Genomic DNA, 19,737 nt, shown 5'->3' with positions numbered 1-19,737 from the left:
TCCCCTTAACTAACAGACTGGTAAGGGTCAATTTAGAACCCCTAAAGGAAACAAGAGAGTCCCTATTAGCATCTACTTTGAGAACCACTGCTTTAGGGTAAGAGGAGGAGACTGAGAGAAGACTTTTGTTTGTTACATGTTAATTATACAACTGGCAAGTGATCATATTAATGTGTCATCAAAACCCTTGTGTACACACACAAATAAGCAACTACACTTTAGAAACAAGCCTAAATAGCAACTACACTTTAGAAACAAGCCCAAAAAAACCCAACTACCAATATTTACTTTACAGAACAAGAAGCCCAAAGTCGCTTATAATAAGCTGACATGGCAACACTGGTTGTTGAAAGTAAAGGAGTCCTTTCTCTCTCTCTCTCTCTCTCTCTCTCTCTCTCTCTCTCTCTCTCTCTCTCTCTCTCTCTCTCTCTCTCTCTCTCTCTCTCTCTCTCTCTCTCTCTCTCTCTCTCTCTCTCTCTCTCTCTCTCTCTCTCTCTCGCTCTCTCTCTCTCTCTCAAGTTCAAAGCAGCCAGGGGGACCGGCGAGGAGCCTTGTGGGAGATGTAGTCCGCCCCGTCACGTAAACAGATATATTATAGATTAGCTTACTTTGAGATTAAAATGATCAGTGGTGGAAAAAGTTCACACATGTTTTACTTTAGTAAAAGTATCAATACTGGAATATAGAAATACTCTGTTAAAAGTCCGGAAATCAAAATTGACTTGAGTAAAAAGTACAAAAGTAGTGGTATCAAAATGTACTTAAAATACCAAAAGTAAAAGTACTCATTATGCAGAATGTTCCATTTAATTTGAAATATATTTATACATTTTAAACTTAAGTTTCAAATGTATACAAATGTTTTGAAAATATATAGCAGATCTACAAACTCACAATGCGTTGCATCGCCACACACATATGAGCTTGATCTGCTATTGATGTTATATTGCTATGCAAAAGACAGATCTACAAGCTCACAATTCGACACATTTGTTGTGAGCTTTTAGGTAGGTACAGTAATTTGACAGATTATAAAAGAAAATGGATATTTATCGCCACAGTACATAATATTGAGATATATATTCAGTCATATTGTGTGTGATATTAGATTGTATCTGTATTGCAGCTGTAGTTCAGAGTTGGAGGTGAACGCATTATTCGATCTTGAACCAACATAATTTCACAAATGTCCATTTAAAAGGGATTTGAATAAACAAATAATAATAATAATAAGTATTATTATTCATTTAAAGGGATTTGTTACAGAACTACATTTTATTGGTCTGACAACATGTCAACGTGAATGTTGTTTAGTGTTTGAAAAGCACTTAAACACCCTCTTCAAACGCTTAAATCACACGTCAGAACAACCACACTTCTTAATAAAGTGTTGTCATAAAGGTGATTTAGGTATAATGTGTATAATAAACACATAATAAACATAAAAACAACTGTTTTATCATGCATTCCCCTTCCCCCACTAGCACAGTCAGTGACGCCATCAACCTGCGCTGAATATTACGGTGAGTAAGGCCCCCCGCCCCTTTAGCAGGTTAGCTTTCGATTCGCCTGAGTAATTAGCTTTAGAAAATACGTGTTGATGTTTTGGAGTAAAAAAGGAATCAAAGTCTTACATTTTAATGTAAAAACATTGTTTCAAACAGTCATATTGAACATTTAACCCATATAAACATCACAGCCATCATGTGATTCATAATACGACACATTATTGTTCTCCTATTTACGCGACGGAGCAGAACCTAGGACCCCATTGAAGTCAGCAGCCGCGTTGCCATGTCTGCTTATTATAAGCGATTCTGGGTTGTTTTTCTGTAAAGTTGCTTGTAAATATTGGTAGTGTAGTTTTTTTTTATTTGGGCTTCTCTCCTAATGTTGTTTAAACCAGTGGTTCTCAAAAATGGTCATGTCAAGGACCCCCAAATGAATATGTAATTGTCCACGTATCCCCATCTAACTCTATTATCCCCATCCCCTAGCCCTAGAATGTCTGTGATCTTACATACATTTCAAGTATTTGGAATACTTGAAATGTATGTAAGATCACAGACATTCTAGGGCTACCCCATCCCCATTTTGTGCCATGGAACCTGTACCAGATTTGTGCTTAAATGTTTAAACAATACATCAAATGTTTAACATTTTCCCCCAATATTTTTTTTAAAATTATGAGCTTGTAGATCTGCTATTTTCAAATATCCAATACATGATGTAGTAGGTTTAAAGTGCTTCATTCTTTGGGCTTGTTTTCATAGACCTGGTTGCTCATTTCTCTCGCACTATCTGGCAACACTGGAAGTGTGTCTCCAGTCCAGTCTAACATGGCGTCGAAGAGACGTCGTCGGTCCAGATCGAGGTCCAGATCCAGTACCAGAGACAGTAGATCCAGATCCCCCGAGGACAGGAAGGGGGGTCGCAGCAGCCGCTCCGCCGAAAAGAGCCGTCGGCCGCCTGGAGGAGCCGTCGGGGGGGCGAGACGCGGTGGTAGAAGGTCCAGGTCCGGCAGCGGAGGCTCCGGCAGCAGCAGCCCGGGATCCGCGCTCCCACGGCGGCCTGAGAGGAGCAGAGAGGCCCGGCGGCCCGCTGCGTCCAGGAGCGACTCAGAGGAGGACGGGAGGAGGCGAGGAGGCAGAGCATCCAGAGCTCCATCCAGGTTATAGGAGATGTGATTTAAATGTTCTCTTAGGCTCTGGTCCATAGCATTATTAGAACTCCTTCTAACTATGGACCAGAGCTTCTGTAATGTTCTCTAGAACAGTGGTTCTCAAAGTGGGGTCCGGGGACCTCCAGGGGTCCTTGAGGGGGTTCCAGGGGGTCCCCAGCTAAATGATAGATTAGGCACCAAATGGACCCTTATGGGTCTGTAACTCTGAGAGTGTACAAATGGAACCAAATGGACCCGTTAGGGTCCATTTGGTTCCATTTGTACACTCTCAGAGTTACATTGACATTGATTTTACAATATAAATTGCGGTCCAAGTGATAGAAATGCCATTAAATGGGGGTCCGTAGCCCTAATGCATGTCAAACTGGGGGTCCTTGAAATTAAAATGGTTGAGAATCACTGCTAGAGCCATACAAAAAAAATCTTCTCTTATGGGGGTCCCTGGCATATCTTTTGAAATGGGGGTCCGCGGGCTAATGAGTGTCAATTTGGGGGTACTTGAAATGAAAAAGTTTGAGAATCACTGCTAAACTCCTTCTAACTCTATGGACCAGAGCTGCTGTAAATAATGTTCTCTAGAACTCCGTCTCTATGGACCCGAGAACCAAAACTTGGCTTTGCTAATTACCCAAATATTTTCGTTGCCAGATTCGAATCATTAGGTGATTCTTGTAGGTGCACTGAAATACTTCAGGCTGTAACACCTGCCCCCTCAGACAGATTCATCATCACTGAAGAGGATGTTAGTAGCAAAGTGTTTCGGTGTACTAACACAAGGAAAGCTTTTCTCCTCAAAAACGTTGCATCTGAGTTGGCTCCAGTGTGGCAACCAATATTCCAAACCTCTGTAGACACGTCACACACACACAATTCCTCTGTTTTGGAAAACCTCACACATAAAAAAAACATTACCCAAAATCCAATGTCCAAAAGAACATAAGGATTATAGACCCATAGCTCTCACTTCAGTTATCATCAAATCACTTGAAAGAATACTGTTACAACATCTTGTTAGTATTATCTAAAGACAAAATTCGATCCCTGTCAGTTTGCATATAAGAAGGGTTGCGGTACGGAGGAAGCGGTTGTCACACTGGTCAAACTTCATTACAAAACACCTAGATGAGTCTAATGAGAATCATGCAAGGGTGCTAGTGTTCGTAGACTTCTCTTCAGCTTTCAATACAATATACAGTCTGATATTTTAGTGTCAAAGATGGTACAGTTGTACTTTTACTCAAGTCAATTTTGAAAAAATGAAGTACTTTTTTTTTGTGTGTCAGTTCTGATTCAGATGGTCCCAAATCGAGGGACCGGGGCGAGAAGCACCGCGGGAGAGACGCTAAAGCAGACAGAAGGAGGAGACCGTCCAACTCCTCCTCTGACTCGGATGGAGGCAGCAGAGAGCCAGAGAGGAGAGGAGGAGGAGGAGCAGCGAAGAGGAGTCCTCCTCCTCCTCCTGACAGAGACACACACAGGAGGGAGAGAGAGAGGGACAGGTAGGCCCGTCACAGTCATTACATCATCTCCCAATCGCAATTATTTGAGATAAACGCAGTTATTTTGTCATAATCGTTTCCATGTTGAAAAGTGTTCATACATTTTCAAATATTAAAAAAAGCTGAAATAGCAGATCTACAAGCTTGCTGATTTGTAGATCAGCTATTTCTGCGATATATATATATATATATATATTTTTTTTTTAACATAACAATTGAAAGCAGCACTATGTAACTTCACTCGTCTACCCCGGATTTGAACCCGGTTTCCTGCACAAGTGCTGATTATTTTATTATTATGTATTATGCTTGCTCAGGGGATAAATGTAATCTTGACCATCAGGTCAAAATTATTGTCAGATCCTGACATGATCTAAATGTCTCAATAGAAAAGCAGGGAGACAAAATACAACCATCCCAATTGTATAAGTACCATACAGTACTATAAGTACCATACAGATTGGACAAAATGACATTTTATTCATAAGAAAAATGTGTCACTAATGTCTTTGGATATTTAAGTTACTCTGCCCTGTGCACATTTTGATCAGGAAGCCTAAAAACCAAACAGAAATACATTTTCTTATATTCATATGTTCAATGCCAAAAACACAATTAAATTGTTAATCGCAATTATTTGTGTGACAATTAAATGGTCAACTTAACCCATTAAGACCTGGAACGCATCTGTCATTTTTTTATTTGAGCTAAAAGGCATTATTTTACACTTTGGCTATTCAAAAATAGCAGATATACAAGCTCATAGCGCGGCACCGAGTGCCGCGCTACGAGCTTGTAGAACTGCTATTTTTGAAAAATCGTGAAAATGTGTGCAAATCTTTGAATATATATATTTTTAAAGCGAACATTTTTTACTCAAATCTTTGCTTCTGGGGGGTCCCAGGAACAAAATATTTTGATGGGGGTCTGCGGCCAAATACAAATAATATTCGGGGTCCTTGACATGAAAAAGTTTGAGCACCACTGATATAGAAACATACGTTTTTTAGAATACTGTTGAGATTTAGGAGACACGTAGAATCGGCTTCAGGTCTTAATGGGTGAAATGTTGTCGTGGTGGTGCCAGCCCTAACAGGAGGGAGAAAGAGAGAGACAGCCCTAACAGGAGGGAGAGAGAGAGGGACAGGGAGAGCCGGGTGAGGAGCAGCAGCAGAGACAGAGGAGAGCGGAGGGCCGAGCGGGACGTCGGGAGCCGAGACAGGAGGCAGAACAGGAGCGAAGACCGGGAGCGAGGAGGAGGAGGAGCAGGAGGAGGTAGGCCTGTCATGATTATTATTACAGAATCGCCCGATCGCAATTTATTTAAGACTTATGTCTAGACTACTATTTCTGCAATATTTAAAAAATGTCAGTATAAAATTATTAAATTCTATATGGTTTTGTCCATAGTACATTATTTATTTTGATTTCTTTGTATATCTGTTATTTGTTATATCTGCCCTGTGCAAGTTTTGTTTAAAAGGCCAACAGAAAATGAATTTTGATTGTATTGTGTTCATGTATTTTATTTTATAAATTTCTATGCTCCAAAACACAATTAAATCGTTTATCGCAATTATTTGTCCCACAATCAATTAGGAGGCGGCAGGAGCGAGAGGAGCGGTACCAGGGACCGCCAGAGGGGGCGCTCCGCCTCAACTGACTCCTCTGACAGCTCCGGTTCAGACCAAGGTTATTATAGTTTTGAAATGTTCAATAGTTTTTTATTGTTATTTCGTTTTTAACTTCATGTTTTCAATTTCAGTTAGTTTTAAACGTTTTTAGTTTTTGTCCGTTTTTTTAATGGATTTGCTAATACATTTTTTAAATTTGTTTTAGTGTTAGTACATTTTTTTATTGTATTATAATATGGATTAGTCGGGGGCAGGATTCGACAAGGTCAGAACAATTGCAAAAATAGCAGATCTACAAACTCACAATGTGTCACTTCGCGACGCGTTGTGAGCTTGTAGATCTGCTATTTTTGTGGTTTTTGACAAAGACTAAAACTAAGGACATTTCCTCTATGATTTGAGTCTATTTTTAGTTTGTTTTGTAAACACAATACAGTTCCAGTTATCGTTTTTTTTCAGTTTTGCTTTATTTATTTCATTTTTTTCAATTCTAGTTTTTGTTATTCCATTAGTTTTTATTGAACCATAATAACTTTTGCTTCAGAGGGCAAGGCCAGCAGTGGAGGAGGAGGAGGCGGCAGAGGCCTGGGCCTGAAGAGCAAGGAGGACCAGAAGAAGCAGAGAGACATGCTGAAGGCTCTGGAGACGCCCGAGGAGAAGAGGGCCAGGAGGCTGGCCAAGAAGGAGGCCAAGGAGAGGAAGAAGAGGGAGAAGATGGGCTGGAGCGAGGAGTACATGGGCTACACCAACGCTGACAACCCCTTCGGCGACAACAACCTGCTGGGGACCTTCAAGTGGCAGAAGGTGAAATATGCACACACACACACACACACACACACACACACACACACACACACACACACACACACACACACACACACACACACACACACACACTTAACAGCTTTATTTGTGTTCACATTTAGCACATCAACTGCCAGGTATTTACATTATTTTGACGACCCACAGACACCCACGTTGTGGACACGGATGTAAACATAAGCTGTTTGGGGGGAGGACGGGGGTCTCTTCTATCTACCGCAGGGGTCTTCAACGTTTTCAGGCCAAGGACACCCTAGCTGAGAGAGAGAGATGACGCAGGGACCCCCTCTATATTGTATAAAATTGTGTTTCAGATTATACTTTTTTTGTTTATTTGGTCTGCTCTTTTCTCCCTCTACACCTATACCTCTTTGCCAAAAATGGAGAGGCGTTGTGAGCTTGTAGATCTGCTATTTTTGGCTAAAGTTCTCCTCAGAAAAGGGATGCTAGGGTAAGATTTGGCAGACCCCCTGTAGTAACTCTGAGGACCCCCTGTTGAAGACCCCTGATCTACCGGATAATACAAATTGTAACTGCGATCTTCAGTTCTTTAGTTATCGGCAGTTGAATATAGCTTGTTTTCACAAAAAAACACAATCTGGGAAAAGAAATCCGAGATAAATGTATTTTTTATAAATCTGATTACATTGCAGTGGACCGGATGATTAAAAAAAAAAAGATGTCATGTCCGGCATTACAGAGGCTTCCAAATATAAACACAAGCACATTCACATTTGTAACCAAGCTGTATAATTGCATCCTCAAGATGTTGGTACTTTAGCACCTTGGTAAGGAATGCCTCAGGCTCTTCCAGACTGTGGTCGAATGTGCTGTACAACCCCCTTCTAAAATGGACTACTGTCCTCATCATCTGGTGTATAGGGCATTAACAGAATAATCGAATATTCGAATATTCGACTATCAAACCGACTATTCGACTATCAAACCACTATTCGATTATTCGATTAAAAAAAAAAAAAAAAAAAAAAAGTTTTTTTTTTTTTTTTTTTGTAGATTTTTTTTTTTTAGTGGCTTTTCTGCAGCAGACACGCAGCTGTGAGCTCTGGTGTGACGTCAACTCGCATTCCTTGAGTCCAGTCATCAATGTCATTGAAAAAAAAAAAAAAAAAAAAAACTTTTTATTTTTTTTATTTTTTATTTTTTTATTATTTTATTTTTTATAATCAAATCGATTAATCGAATATTCGAATACTTATAGGTCGAATAATTCGAATACTAAAAATCACTATTCGTGAATGCCCTACTGGTGTATGAGCTGTAACATCCGAAAAGGCATCTTAAAAAATGCAGCGACACACCGCTGTTTCTCATAGATGGGCACTGAGCTGCTTTTGTTCACTGAACTGAACATGAACCTTCAATCCCAGGAGCCTGGACCTGTTGTTGTCTTGACTTGGTTTTTGGAAAGACTCGTTCACAATACGTTACTATTTGTTTTGTGTGTGTGTTTGTAGGCATTGGATAAGAAGGGAATTGGCCATCTATCAGAGAAAGGCCTGAAGGAGAGGAACAAATTCATCCAAGAAGAGAACCGCAGAGAACTGCAGAAGGTACTGTATGGATTTTAAACATATCTTTTGTCCTATATGGCCACGTGTGATGCTGCAAGACTTGATTCATACCTCCGATGTACAAGCTCACAGCACGAGGAATTGTGAGTTTGTAGATCAGCAATTTGTTTTGCTATTATTGGGCAACATTCTTGTACGATGAACTATAACAGGCCTTATTAATCAGACTAATTGATTTGGTCGATTATAAAAATTCTCTTCACGTTGAAGTGCTGTTTAAAATAAAACAAATAATGAAAAATGCATGCTTCTCGATAATTTGATGAATAAAAAAATGATTGTTAGAATAATCAGTAAGAAAATAATTTATATTTTGAGGCCTTGTATACTGTTCAGCATTAATAGCCTGGCCCCCCAACAACCCCTCCTTTCTCTGTAAATATACCTTTTGATGCTACTGAGTTTTCTACCATTATGAATCGTATTGTATGTTTTATAAATTATGTATTACTGATGAATTGAATGCAATGGACCACAATGGAAAACATCCTTTCAGCATAACCCGACTGACTGTACTACCTGTACTGTTATAATAATAACAATAATAAAGTATTCAATCAATCAATCAAAATGCAGGTGAAGCAGCTGCGTCTGGAGAGGGAGAGGGAGAAGGCCATGAGAGAGACGGAGCTGGAGATGCTGCAGAGAGAGAAGGAGGCGGAGCATTTCAAGACGTGGGCGGAGCAGGAAGACAACTTCCATCTGCACCAGGCCAAGCTCAGGTCGGTTACACAGTCTAGTGTTGATTTCGTCGACTAAAACTATGACTATGTTCGTCGACTACCTTTTTACACTGACGAAAACTAAATAAAAACTAAGCTATGGTGACAAAAACTAAGACTAAATATATTGACAATTTCGTCAACAAATAAAAACTAGACTAAAATGTTAGGGAGGGACTAGTGGAGAAGAGTCATTTTATATTTGTTTGCGGTTGGGTGTTGCGCTCTGAAAATAGCAGATCTACAAGCTCACAACGGGTCGCAGCACGACGCGCTGTGAGCTTGTAGATCGGCTATTTTCAGCATGCAACCAAGTGTAAAATCTGCCATTACAACGTCATCAAGGCACCGGCCTTGACTAAATCAACTGTAGATTTAGTCGACTATAATCTTATGATATTTAGTCGACTAAACTAGACAAAAACGAAAACCTTTCAGATGACTAAAATATGAATAAAACTAAATGGAATTTTATTCAAAAGACTATGACTAGAACTAAATCAAAATCTGCTGTCAAGTTCAACAATCAAGTCTCCCTCGGCCAAGGCTCCTTGGAAATGGAAAAATGTTGAGAATCACTAAAGTTGTTTGTGTGTGATGCGTGTGTGTTTTCAGGTCAAAGATCCGTATCCGTGACGGCCGAGCCAAACCCATTGACCTTCTGGCCAAGTACATCAGTGCTGAAGATGACGACCTGGCTGTGGAGATGCATGAACCCTATACGTTCCTCAATGGACTCACTGTCACCGACATGGACGACCTGCTGGAGGACATTAAGGTTAGAGTGTGTGTGTGTGTGTGTGTGTGTGTGTGATGCAACGTGTCGTGATGCTTGCACATCTTGCACAATACTATTGGATATATGGTAGGGGAGGGGTTTCTCCAGTAAACAGACAACAGGCATTTCTTTACTGCAGAACTGACACAAAAAAGGGATTTCAACTGCCCTGCTAGGCCTGCTAGCGGCCTAACGGTAAGGCAGACGGAAATGGCAGTGGATTTGTTGGATGCAGCTCAAAGTGAACTTTACTCAGGTATCTAGTTTGTCACCGTCCGACCGTCCGACCTTCCTAGCCTGTGTTATTAAAGAAAAACGGGCAACAATGGCCACAACTCGATCGAAAATTGGTGAAAGTTGCCGTTTTCAAGATGTTTTGGCCATTATCTCTGGAACGGAAAGTCCAATCTGCTAAGTTCAAAGCTTGTTGGATGTGTGACTTTTGGGCCTAAACGTATGGTAATTGTTCGGGCCGGGCCGAGCTTCGGCCCGGCCCAGCTTCGGCCCGGCCCAGCTAGGGCCGGGCCTTAATTTTCAGGCCGTTGAGAACTCTAGCCAGGTGTACATGGAGCTGGAGCAGGGTTGGGGTTAAAGTGTGGACTGTGTGCTGACTGTTGAGGTTGCGGCTGTGTGGTGCCAGGTGTACATGGAGCAGGGTTAGGGTTAAAGTGTGGACTGTACTGACTGTTGGTCTGGCTGTTGTGTGGTGCCAGGTGTACATGGAGCTGGAACAGGGGAAGAACGTGGACTTCTGGAGAGACATGACCACCATCACTGAGGACGAGATCAGCAAACTCAGGAAGCTGGAGGCCTCCGGGAAGGGAACGGGAGCTGTGCAGTGTAAGAGACATGTTTAGTTTATTAGCACATACATAAACTAGGTAATATAAAATACTAGAAAGAATACATAAGAAATTACCAGGTTTAACCCATTGAGGCCTGAGGTTCCGATTCTGCGAAATGTCTTCTAAATCCTAGACGGTTTTCTGAAAAACGTATGTTTCTATATCAGTGGTTTTCAAACGTTTTCATGTCAAGGACCCCCAAAATGATATGAATTTGGCCGCCGACCCCCATCTCAAAATATTTTGTTCCAGGGACCCCCCAGAAGCAAAGATTTGAGTTAATGTTCGCTTTAAAAGAATATATATATTCAAAGTTTTTGCTCACATTTTCACGATTTTTCAAAAATAGCAGATCTACAAGCTCATAGCGCGGCACTCGGTGCCGCGCTATGAGCTTGTATATCTGCTATTTTTGAATAGCCAAAGTGTAAAATAATGCTTTTCAGCTCTAATGAAAAAAGTGACACAGATGCGTTCCAGGTCTTAATGGGGTAAATGTTGTAATCGTGACAGTCCTACCTACCCGTATATATAACTAATTTCCCAATTTGCTTCCATTGTTTTCTTTTCTTTTCTCCTTCTCTGAACGGTATAACTCTTGTGAACGGCGGCAGTGGACCGGCGCGAGGGCATCAACGCGTCGGTGGGCACGGACGTGATGGTGGTGTTCAAGGGGAAGACGTACAGCCAGCTGCAGGCCCTGCACCTCAACATCGAGACCAAGATCCGCGCCGGAGGATCCAACCTGGACATCGGCTACTGGGAGAGTCTGCTGCAGCAAGTCAGGGTGTACATAGCCAGAGCACGGTGCGTCACACTGCTGCCTTTTTTGGAGTGTGTGTGTGTGTGTGTGTGTGTGTGTGTGTGTGTGTGTGGTTGCTAGCCCTGGGACCAGACGAATCTGCCAGAGCAAATTGATTTGGGTCTGGCCCCGCTCCGTTGTGAATCCATTTCCTGCTCCCGAAGTCTGGGGTGACCAATCAGGGCCCAGTATTCAAATATGGGAGACTGTGATTGGTAGTTGGTTGTAGGTCAACCAATTGCGTCCAGAACCATTCTTTTGATCCTGCCTCTTGGAAAAACAACGTCCTCATAGAAGCACCAGACTCTTATCCACGCAGTGATATAGTCTGGCCATGTGTGTGTGTGTGTGTGTGTGTGTGTGTGTGTGTGTGTGTGCTCGCAGTGGTGTAAAGTACATTTACTCAAGTACTGTACTTAAAGGTAGGGTAAGTGATATTTTTGGGTAATCTTTTTGTTTTTTTAAAAAGGTTAAAGTACTATATTCTGATAGTTTGTTTGGTCACAGGGGTCTCTCCAGCTCTTTAGTAAACAGAATATAGTACATTTTCAGTTAGGTGACAACATTTAAGCCAATCAGGAGAGAGTACTGAAAATGCATTTTCTGTGTAATAAAGAGCTGGAGAGACATGGGAGACTCCTTTTACTGAACAAACACTCTATAGAATTGAGTACTATCAGAATATAGAGCTATTTAACACTTACCTTTAAGTACAATTTTGAGGTATTTTTACTTTACTGGAGTAATTAAAATTTTCTTTTGATGTCTATACTTTTGTTCTTTTACTCAAGTACATTTTGAATTCCGAACTTGTACTTGTAGTGTAGAGTATTTCTATACTGTACTTTTCCACCACTGGTGTTTACCTTGCTTACTGTAAGTCACTCTGGATAAAGAGCATCTGCTAAATGCCTACACTGTACTCTGTGTGCCCCTCAGGTTGAGGGAGAGACACCAGGACGTCCTGCGTCAGAAGCTGTTCAAGCTGAAGCAGGAACAAGGAGTGGAGAGTGAGCCTCTGTTCCCCATCATCAAAGAGGAGGACATCATGGAGGACATCATGTGAGTTTTTAACATGACAACACGCCTGTAGTAGACATGAGTTTTAACATGACAACACGTATGTAGTATACATGAGTTTTAACATGACAACACGTATGTAGTAGTGCTATTTCTATATTTATTTCCTGACCTACCAATGGGAAAACAAATGCTTTCATGTCACGCATGATCAACAATAACGTTTGAGTGCATGCACTGCACACAGAATGTTAAGAACGTATAGGCGTGTGTCTGTCTGGTCACGCTGGTCAGCGCAGAGGCAGGCAAGACTCCTCCCTTCCTTAAAGTTTCCCCCTATTAACGTCACTCAGTTACGTTTTAGAAACTTTAATAATTATAACAACAGCGAAGGTTTTTATGTAACATTGTCCATCTGTAATGTAGAGGATCTCAGCTGTGCTTCTCTTTGTCTGCCGCAAACCCGTCCCTTCAACATGCAGTTGAGCTGTGGGCTCCGCCTTAGCCGATCTGCAAGCCCACAAAGCGTCGCATCAGCAACGCTTTGTGGGCTTGCAGATCGGTGTCCTGTTCGGTGTCCTGTTGGACACTGAAACAAAAATAGGCACCAGTAAGCAGGAACGCACAGACATTGCGCGCGATAAGAAGTTGTAGCCTAATATTTCTCTCTTTATATAAAAAAACGAAAATGAACATAAATTTAAGCCATAACCCTTAACTAATATAGTTGATTGCACCATTTTGTTTAGCCTGTTTTTGTATGAGAATTTGTATGTGTGCACGTGTGTTTTTATTATTATAAAATATTCAAATATTGAAAATAATAAAGCATTTATTTGAATTGAAATTTGAATGGGATTATAGAGAATTGACAGCCCTAGTATGTAGAGCCCCAAGATTTATAGAGGAATTCCCCCGTACTGCTGTGTACGGTTTGTTTCCATGCTCTTTTCATTTTTGTATCGTTAAAATTGTCACTTAATTAATGTATTTTTTTAAATAGCAGATCTACAAGCTCATAACGCATCGCGACACGTTATGAGCCTGTAGATCGCCCTACTTTCAAACATCCGATGCAAATAGGTTTAAAGTGCTCACGTTGGCCTAGTTCTTTTGGCCTTGTTTTCATAGACCTTAGGTTGCTTAATTCTCTCGTAAAGATCTGACAACCAACACTGAACCCGGGCCACACGTGTCTCTTTGCAACAGGAACGAGACGGCAGAGGGCGCGGCCACCACAGAGGAGGCTGGCCCCTCCTCCTCCAAAGACCCCAAAGATCCACAGAACGACGGCGACGACGACGAGGAGGCAGGACCGTCCACGTCGGGACGAGGAGAAAAGGAGGAGAAGGACGGAGAGGAGAAGGACAAGGACAAGGACAAGGAGGAGGGCGAGGAGGTGGTGGAGTCTGTGCTGACGGAGGAGGACCTGATCCAGCAGAGCCAGGCGGAGTACGACTCGGGCCGCTACAGCCCCGCCCTCCTCACCACCTCGGAGCTGCCCCTGGACACCCACACCACCTCCCCCGAGGAGGACAGCAGCAGGCTGCTCCTGGCCCGCAGGCAGATGCAGGTCACAGGTAAACCAACCAACTAACCAACTACTACTAACGCACACAGTATACCAGGGGGGGTCTTCCAACAGGGGGGTCCGAGACCCCTAGGGCAGTGGTTCGAAAACTTTTTTATATCAAGGACCCCCAAAATGATATGTATTTGGCTGCGGACCCCCATCTAAAACATATTTGGTGCCAGGGATTTTTCAAAAATAGCCAAAGTATAAAATATGGTTAAACTGGTTAAAATGATTGTGACGCTATATTAACTAATTTTTACCCCTGGGGGTCCCCGTACCCCACTTTGAGAACCAATGCCCTAGGGGGTCCTCAGAGTTTCTACAGGGGGTCCGCCAAAATCTTTGTGTGGTGGGGAACATTAGCCGAAAATATCGGATCTACAAGCTCACAACGCCTCGCCGCTGATCGGCTATTTTCGATCCACAACTGCAAGCTGATCTATATCAGCTTGTAGATCGGCTATTTTCGGAGAGTCTGTGTAGAGGGGAAAAGGAGCAGACCAAGTACACAGCCGACGGTCAAGTTGACTAAATATTGAGTGTTTAAAAGGTTAACTATCCAGCTATCTATGAAATATATGAAAAAAGTTTAATCTGCAACACAATTTTATACAATATGTAGTGGGGAGGTCCCTGCTTCATCTCTCTCTTGGCTAAGGGGTCCTTGGCTTGAAAAACGTCGAAGACCCCTGCCATATACTATGGCTCTTCTCGACCTCTAGAGATGGTATTTTTGTATTTTCTTCCATGATGTTTCACAAATCACAGCTTAGGACTTGGCCTAACTAAATATTTCAGTGGTGTGATTTTATTTATCTTTATTACACGGCTTGGTTGAATGCTTGATTCTGATTGGTCAATCATCTGTCATCTGTTCTTAATAATGACCGATGAGCTCTATAACAGACCACTGTCTAATCAGAGACTCAGAGCACCTGCTCATGTCAACCTGCGCTGCTTGATTTTATGCTGTAATCCAACATGACAGCCATGTAAAAAACAAACAAATGTAATTTACAACTAAACGTTGCTCTCATTTGATACACTGCACTTCCTTGTTTATCGTGGCGCACCAACGCAAGAATACCAAAACACTCGCCCCGGGGCAAATCCGGCGGTATATAGAATGGGGGCGAGTGTGTTTTGGGGTGAGTGTTCCGGTTACCTGGACTACTGTCATTTGTCTTCCGAGGCGAACTTCTCTGCCCAATACTTATGGAATACTTTCATTGCCGTAAGCAAGGAAATACTTTGTTTTGTTGTTACTTTAGGGTCCATTTATTTATTTATGTAAGTAGCCGTGTAATAAGCGGGGGCTCCATACATTATCCCTTGCTTAATCCATGCCGTTATAAGGACATCTTTCCTCTCTCTGCTCCTTGTCTCGGAGGAAGCTAGGGCTGCATCTATCAATTATTTTCTTATTATTATGATTATTCTATCTATCGATTACTTGTTTGACTAATTGAATAATCAATGTGTTTCGAGTTTTTTTCCATCATTAGTTTCTGTTTTTCTATATCAACAAATGAATTGACAGGAAACAGTTCTCACAACAAGTTCTTTATAATTGACTATATCGATTTAGTGTGATTAATCACATAAGCCTCGTGTTATACTCTCCAGTTCTGGCTCCATTCTCTGTCACCGTTGTCGCCATTTAAGCTCACAACGTTGTGAGCTATTATTTGGCTAATCCCCCCCCCCCCCCCCCAGAATATGGATGCTGGGGTTCAAGTAGGTAGAACAAAATTTCAATATTTTCCTCCAAAAGTATTTTTTTAATTAAAACTGATGATCTCTCTTGGAAGGTTTCTTCTTGGCGGTAGCGGCAGGTTTCTTGTCACAGTACTTCTCCTCCAGACTGCTGATCAGGGAGCCGAACGCTGCCTCCCTGGACACCACGTTGTTCCTGATCAAAGCGGTCAGGTCCTCCTCCACCACCTCCTCTCTCAGCCCCATCTCCTTCCTCATCCGCTCACACTCCTCCGCCTCCCTCTCGGCCCTCCGTTTCCTCCAGGCCTTCTTCTTGCTGCTCTCGTGCGTGAACGCCCTCAGAGCGGGCAGCTCTCCCCGGTCTATGGCCTCCTGCAGGACGCCCCTGATCCGGGGCTCGTCCTCGTGGCTTCCGCACAGGGCGCCCTCGGCGATCCCGTCCATGTCTCCCCGACACTCGCCGTACAGCCGGAGCAGGTCCGCCCTCTCCTCGGCGGAGCCCACGTACGTCTTCTCGAAGTCCACGATGTCGCGCACGGTGATCTGAGGGAACAGCGCTCTCCAGTACTCGCTCCATTCTCTGTCGCCGCCGTCGGTCGAGGAATCGGCGGAATCCTCCACGGTTCCCTGTTCGTCGTAGAGCGCCCTCTGCTGTGCGTCCGTCAGCACGGCGTACGCTTTGCCCAGGGTCTGGAACTTGGCGGTGGCGTGCGGGTCGTCGGGAGCCCGGTCGGGGTGAACCCTCAGAGAGTTCTTGTAGTAGCCTCGTCTGAGGTCGGCCTCCGGCGCCGCGCGGCCCACGCCTAGCACCTCGTAGAGGCCCGACGTACCGAACAGAGCCCGGCAGTCCTCCAGCAAACCCATCTGTCAGGAGTCTCTGGGTTGGTGGGTGGATGGATGGATGCTTCTGCGAACTCAGCTGACTGGCTGTTGTCTGTCTGACAGGCCACGGAACCCCTAAGACGTGTATGCACACACTGTCAGTCTGCCACAGAAGAACCTTCACTAATTTGTCTTCATATGTGTTTTATACTTTATTTTTTATCTTTTATAGATTTAACTTAAAACCTATCCTGGAGTTGAATTTAGAGTGATATGTGTGGTAGATATGTGGGGCTTTATGACATGTCTGTGACGTATGACTCCAAATGTCTGTGACATCATAGATGACTGGTGATGTCACAAGGTGCAATCCACACTAGAGCCATTGGATCCATAGACATATAAAGGTAGACGCCTCCTTTGGCTCTGAGGCGTGCGTATCTCGTCCATGCTTCCACTTCCTTCCGCTTCAGCAGGGCAAGCTGGAAACTTCCGTGTGCGTCACAGAAGAGGGGCGTTCGGTAGACCAATCAGAAGCAGGTGGGGCGGGTCTTTTCTTAAGAGGCAGCCGCGCAGCAACTAGTCAGTTAGACCCGCTGTGATTGGCCAGTAGTCAACACGATGTGATTGGTCAGTAGTCAAACAGCCCTGCGGAAGAGCCTTGTATTGAGATACCAGTCGCTCCAATGAACTGCAGAGGCCAATGAGGTATCTAGGTTTCTATATCTATGATTGGATCCTCTAGTGTAGACGTGATCGTGTAGATCTTAGTGTATCCTCTGGGGTCCCAGAGATCTGAAAACACTCTTTCTCAACGTGTGGTTCGGGGACCACCAGGCGTCCAAATGGACCCATACGGGTCTGTAACTTGGTTTATCAAAAAAGATAACCACATTTCTGACCAAAAAGGTATGGGCTGACGCCATTGCTTATTAGGCCTACCCTTTTACAAAACAAAGAAAAAATGAAAGTCAAAATGGAGAGAAAAAAACTAAAACTAAAAACAAACGCAACTCAGAGTGTGTACTACTAATAGAACCAGTTACATTAACACTCAGGATTACACTGTAGTTTGGGCTCTCGGATTAAAAAAGAAAACATAACTGCAGGGTTACAAAAGGTTGAGAATCACAGATTTTAAAGAGTATTTAAATAGGGGTCTGTATAATTATCCCTATATTAAATACAAGGCCTCGCCTTATGCATATCAAAGTCCTTGAAATGAAAATTCTCTCTCTCGCTCTCGCTCTCTCAATTCAAAGGGGCTTTATTTGGCATGAGAAAACATATGTTGTTTACATTGCCAAAGCAAAAGTCAAACATTGCAACTTCTATATCTAACAAATCCATAAGAATTGTGCATTTGCTTTCAGAAATAGTAATACATCCGCATAGGAAAGGTTAGCATGGGATAAACTAATATTTCATAGTTTTACATCTCTCTCTCCCTCCCACCAGGCGACGCCAGCGAGAGCGCGGAGGACGCCTTTGTGCGGCGCGCCAAGGAGGGCATGGGCAACGACGAGGCCCAGTTCAGCGTGGAGCTGCCCGTCACGGGCAAGATGTACCTGTGGGCCGACAAGTACCGGCCGCGCAAGCCGCGCTTCTTCAACCGCGTGCACACGGGCTTCGAGTGGAACAAGTACAACCAGACCCACTACGACTTCGACAACCCGCCGCCCAAGATCGTGCAGGGCTACAAGTTCAACATCTTCTACCCGGACCTGATCAACAAGCGCTCCACGCCGCAGTACTTCCTGGAGCCCAGCTCGGACAACAAGGACTTCGGCGTGCTGCGCTTCCACGCCGGCCCGCCCTACGAGGACATCGCCTTCAAGATCGTCAACCGCGAGTGGGAGTACTCGCACCGGCACGGCTTCCGCTGCCAGTTCGCCAACGGCATCTTCCAGCTGTGGTTCCACTTCAAGAGGTACCGCTACCGCAGATGAGAGGACTGAGGAGCGGACGGAACCCGAACCCGAACCTAAACCAACCCGCCCGGTTCTTCCTGAACGGACCAATGTTCACCCCCCTGTTCTTTTTTTCTTTTTTACCATGTATTTTTGGCATTTTGTATGCTTTATTTCAGATGGGTCAGTGTAGGCCAGTGGGGTTTTCTTCATGTGAAGGACCTTCAAATTCATGTGTATGTGGCTGCTGTGCCAGGGACCCCCATAGAAGATTTGTGTTTAAAAATTACTCAAGACGTTTTGGAAAATAGCCGATGATGTATATAGGGGTTAAATTGGTTACATTGATTTTGATGCCATATTAACACATTTTGCTGGAGACCCCCTGGGAACCCCCTTTTAATCAATTTCTTTCATAAATTTAATACAAATTCATTTTTCAAAAGAATTTCATAAATAAATAAAAAAGAATCAAAAGAAATTCCCCCCAAAAAGAAACTTTTTAAGAAGTAGTGAAAATAGCTGATCTAGGTGTTGTGCGCTTGTAGATCTGCTATTTTCACTAGTTTGGGCTCCCGGAGAGACGACAAACTTTCTCTTTTGGGTCTCGAGCTCAAAAGTTCGGGAACCACCGCACGAACTGACATTTTCCAAAATAATTTCATGAATAAAAGAAAATAAAAGAAAAAAGAAATTCAATAAATAAAACTCAATAATAGAATAAAAAGTAATAAGTTGTGAAAATAGCAGATCTACAAGCTCACAACGCTTCACACCGCAAGGCGGTAGATCTGCTATTTTCAGTAGTTTGGGTTCCAGGGAGACATAACATTTTGTGTTTTGGGTCTCGAGCCAAATGTACCCTGAACGGGTCTGTAACTCTGAGAGTTTATGGGGTCTTTGAAATGTAAAAACTGTGTTAGTCATGTGTGTGCTACTAGTACGTTACAAAGATACAAAAGCTTTTCTAGTTAAACATACTGTCTGTATTGTGGTTCCTAAAAGCAAAAAACATTGTGTTTTGAAAATTACATTAAAGATGATTGAGCTTTTCCTTCTGTGTGTGTGTGCGCGTGTGTGTGTGTGTGTGCGCGTGTGTGCGCGCGCGTGTGAGAGAGAGTGAAATACAGTTAGTCCTGCATTCAAAATGTTGAGTAGAAGTACAAAAGCATTTAAATATACTTCAAGTACCTTAACGTCTCAGTCGGGTGGAAACCTCATATATCCAAAACTGTTACTTTTCAGGATTCAAATTCAAAAACGGCAAATGTAGCAGATCTACAAGCTCAAAATTTTAATATGGAGATAAGAGGTTT

General features: G+C 43.0%; 2 protein-coding genes across 3 annotated transcripts; one reads left to right on the top strand and one right to left on the bottom strand.

The window, feature by feature from the left end:
- Window positions 1-2,339: 2,339 nt before the first annotated feature.
- Window positions 2,340-19,474, top strand: cactin (the record flags this gene model as incomplete). 2 transcript variants are annotated; one of them, XM_084056438.1, is made up of 13 exons in its annotated part: window positions 2,340-2,671; window positions 3,967-4,182; window positions 5,300-5,457; window positions 5,782-5,874; window positions 6,361-6,620; window positions 8,114-8,209; window positions 8,807-8,952; window positions 9,568-9,730; window positions 10,444-10,570; window positions 11,190-11,382; window positions 12,317-12,439; window positions 13,607-13,977; window positions 17,970-19,474. In XM_084056438.1, the coding sequence occupies 13 exons, from the start codon at window positions 2,340-2,342 to the stop codon at window positions 18,458-18,460; spliced, it is 2,769 nt and encodes a 922-aa protein (XP_083912564.1). In that variant the 3' UTR covers window positions 18,461-19,474. The 2 variants fall into 2 exon arrangements, with proteins under 2 accessions (XP_083912564.1, XP_083912563.1); XM_084056437.1 differs by having other exon boundaries at window positions 5,270-5,457.
- On the bottom strand, window positions 15,759-16,553 carry LOC311045982 (dnaJ homolog subfamily C member 9-like; the record flags this gene model as incomplete). Its single annotated transcript, XM_084058052.1, has 1 exon — window positions 15,759-16,553. The coding sequence occupies one exon, from the start codon at window positions 16,551-16,553 to the stop codon at window positions 15,759-15,761; it is 795 nt and encodes a 264-aa protein (XP_083914178.1).
- Window positions 19,475-19,737: the final 263 nt, after the last annotated feature.

This window comes from Gymnoscopelus microlampas, assembly GCF_963454915.1.
Source record: "Gymnoscopelus microlampas genome assembly, chromosome: 5".
NCBI lineage: Eukaryota > Metazoa > Chordata > Actinopteri > Myctophiformes > Myctophidae > Gymnoscopelus > Gymnoscopelus microlampas.
This window is presented reverse-complemented; position numbering and strand designations above follow the sequence as displayed.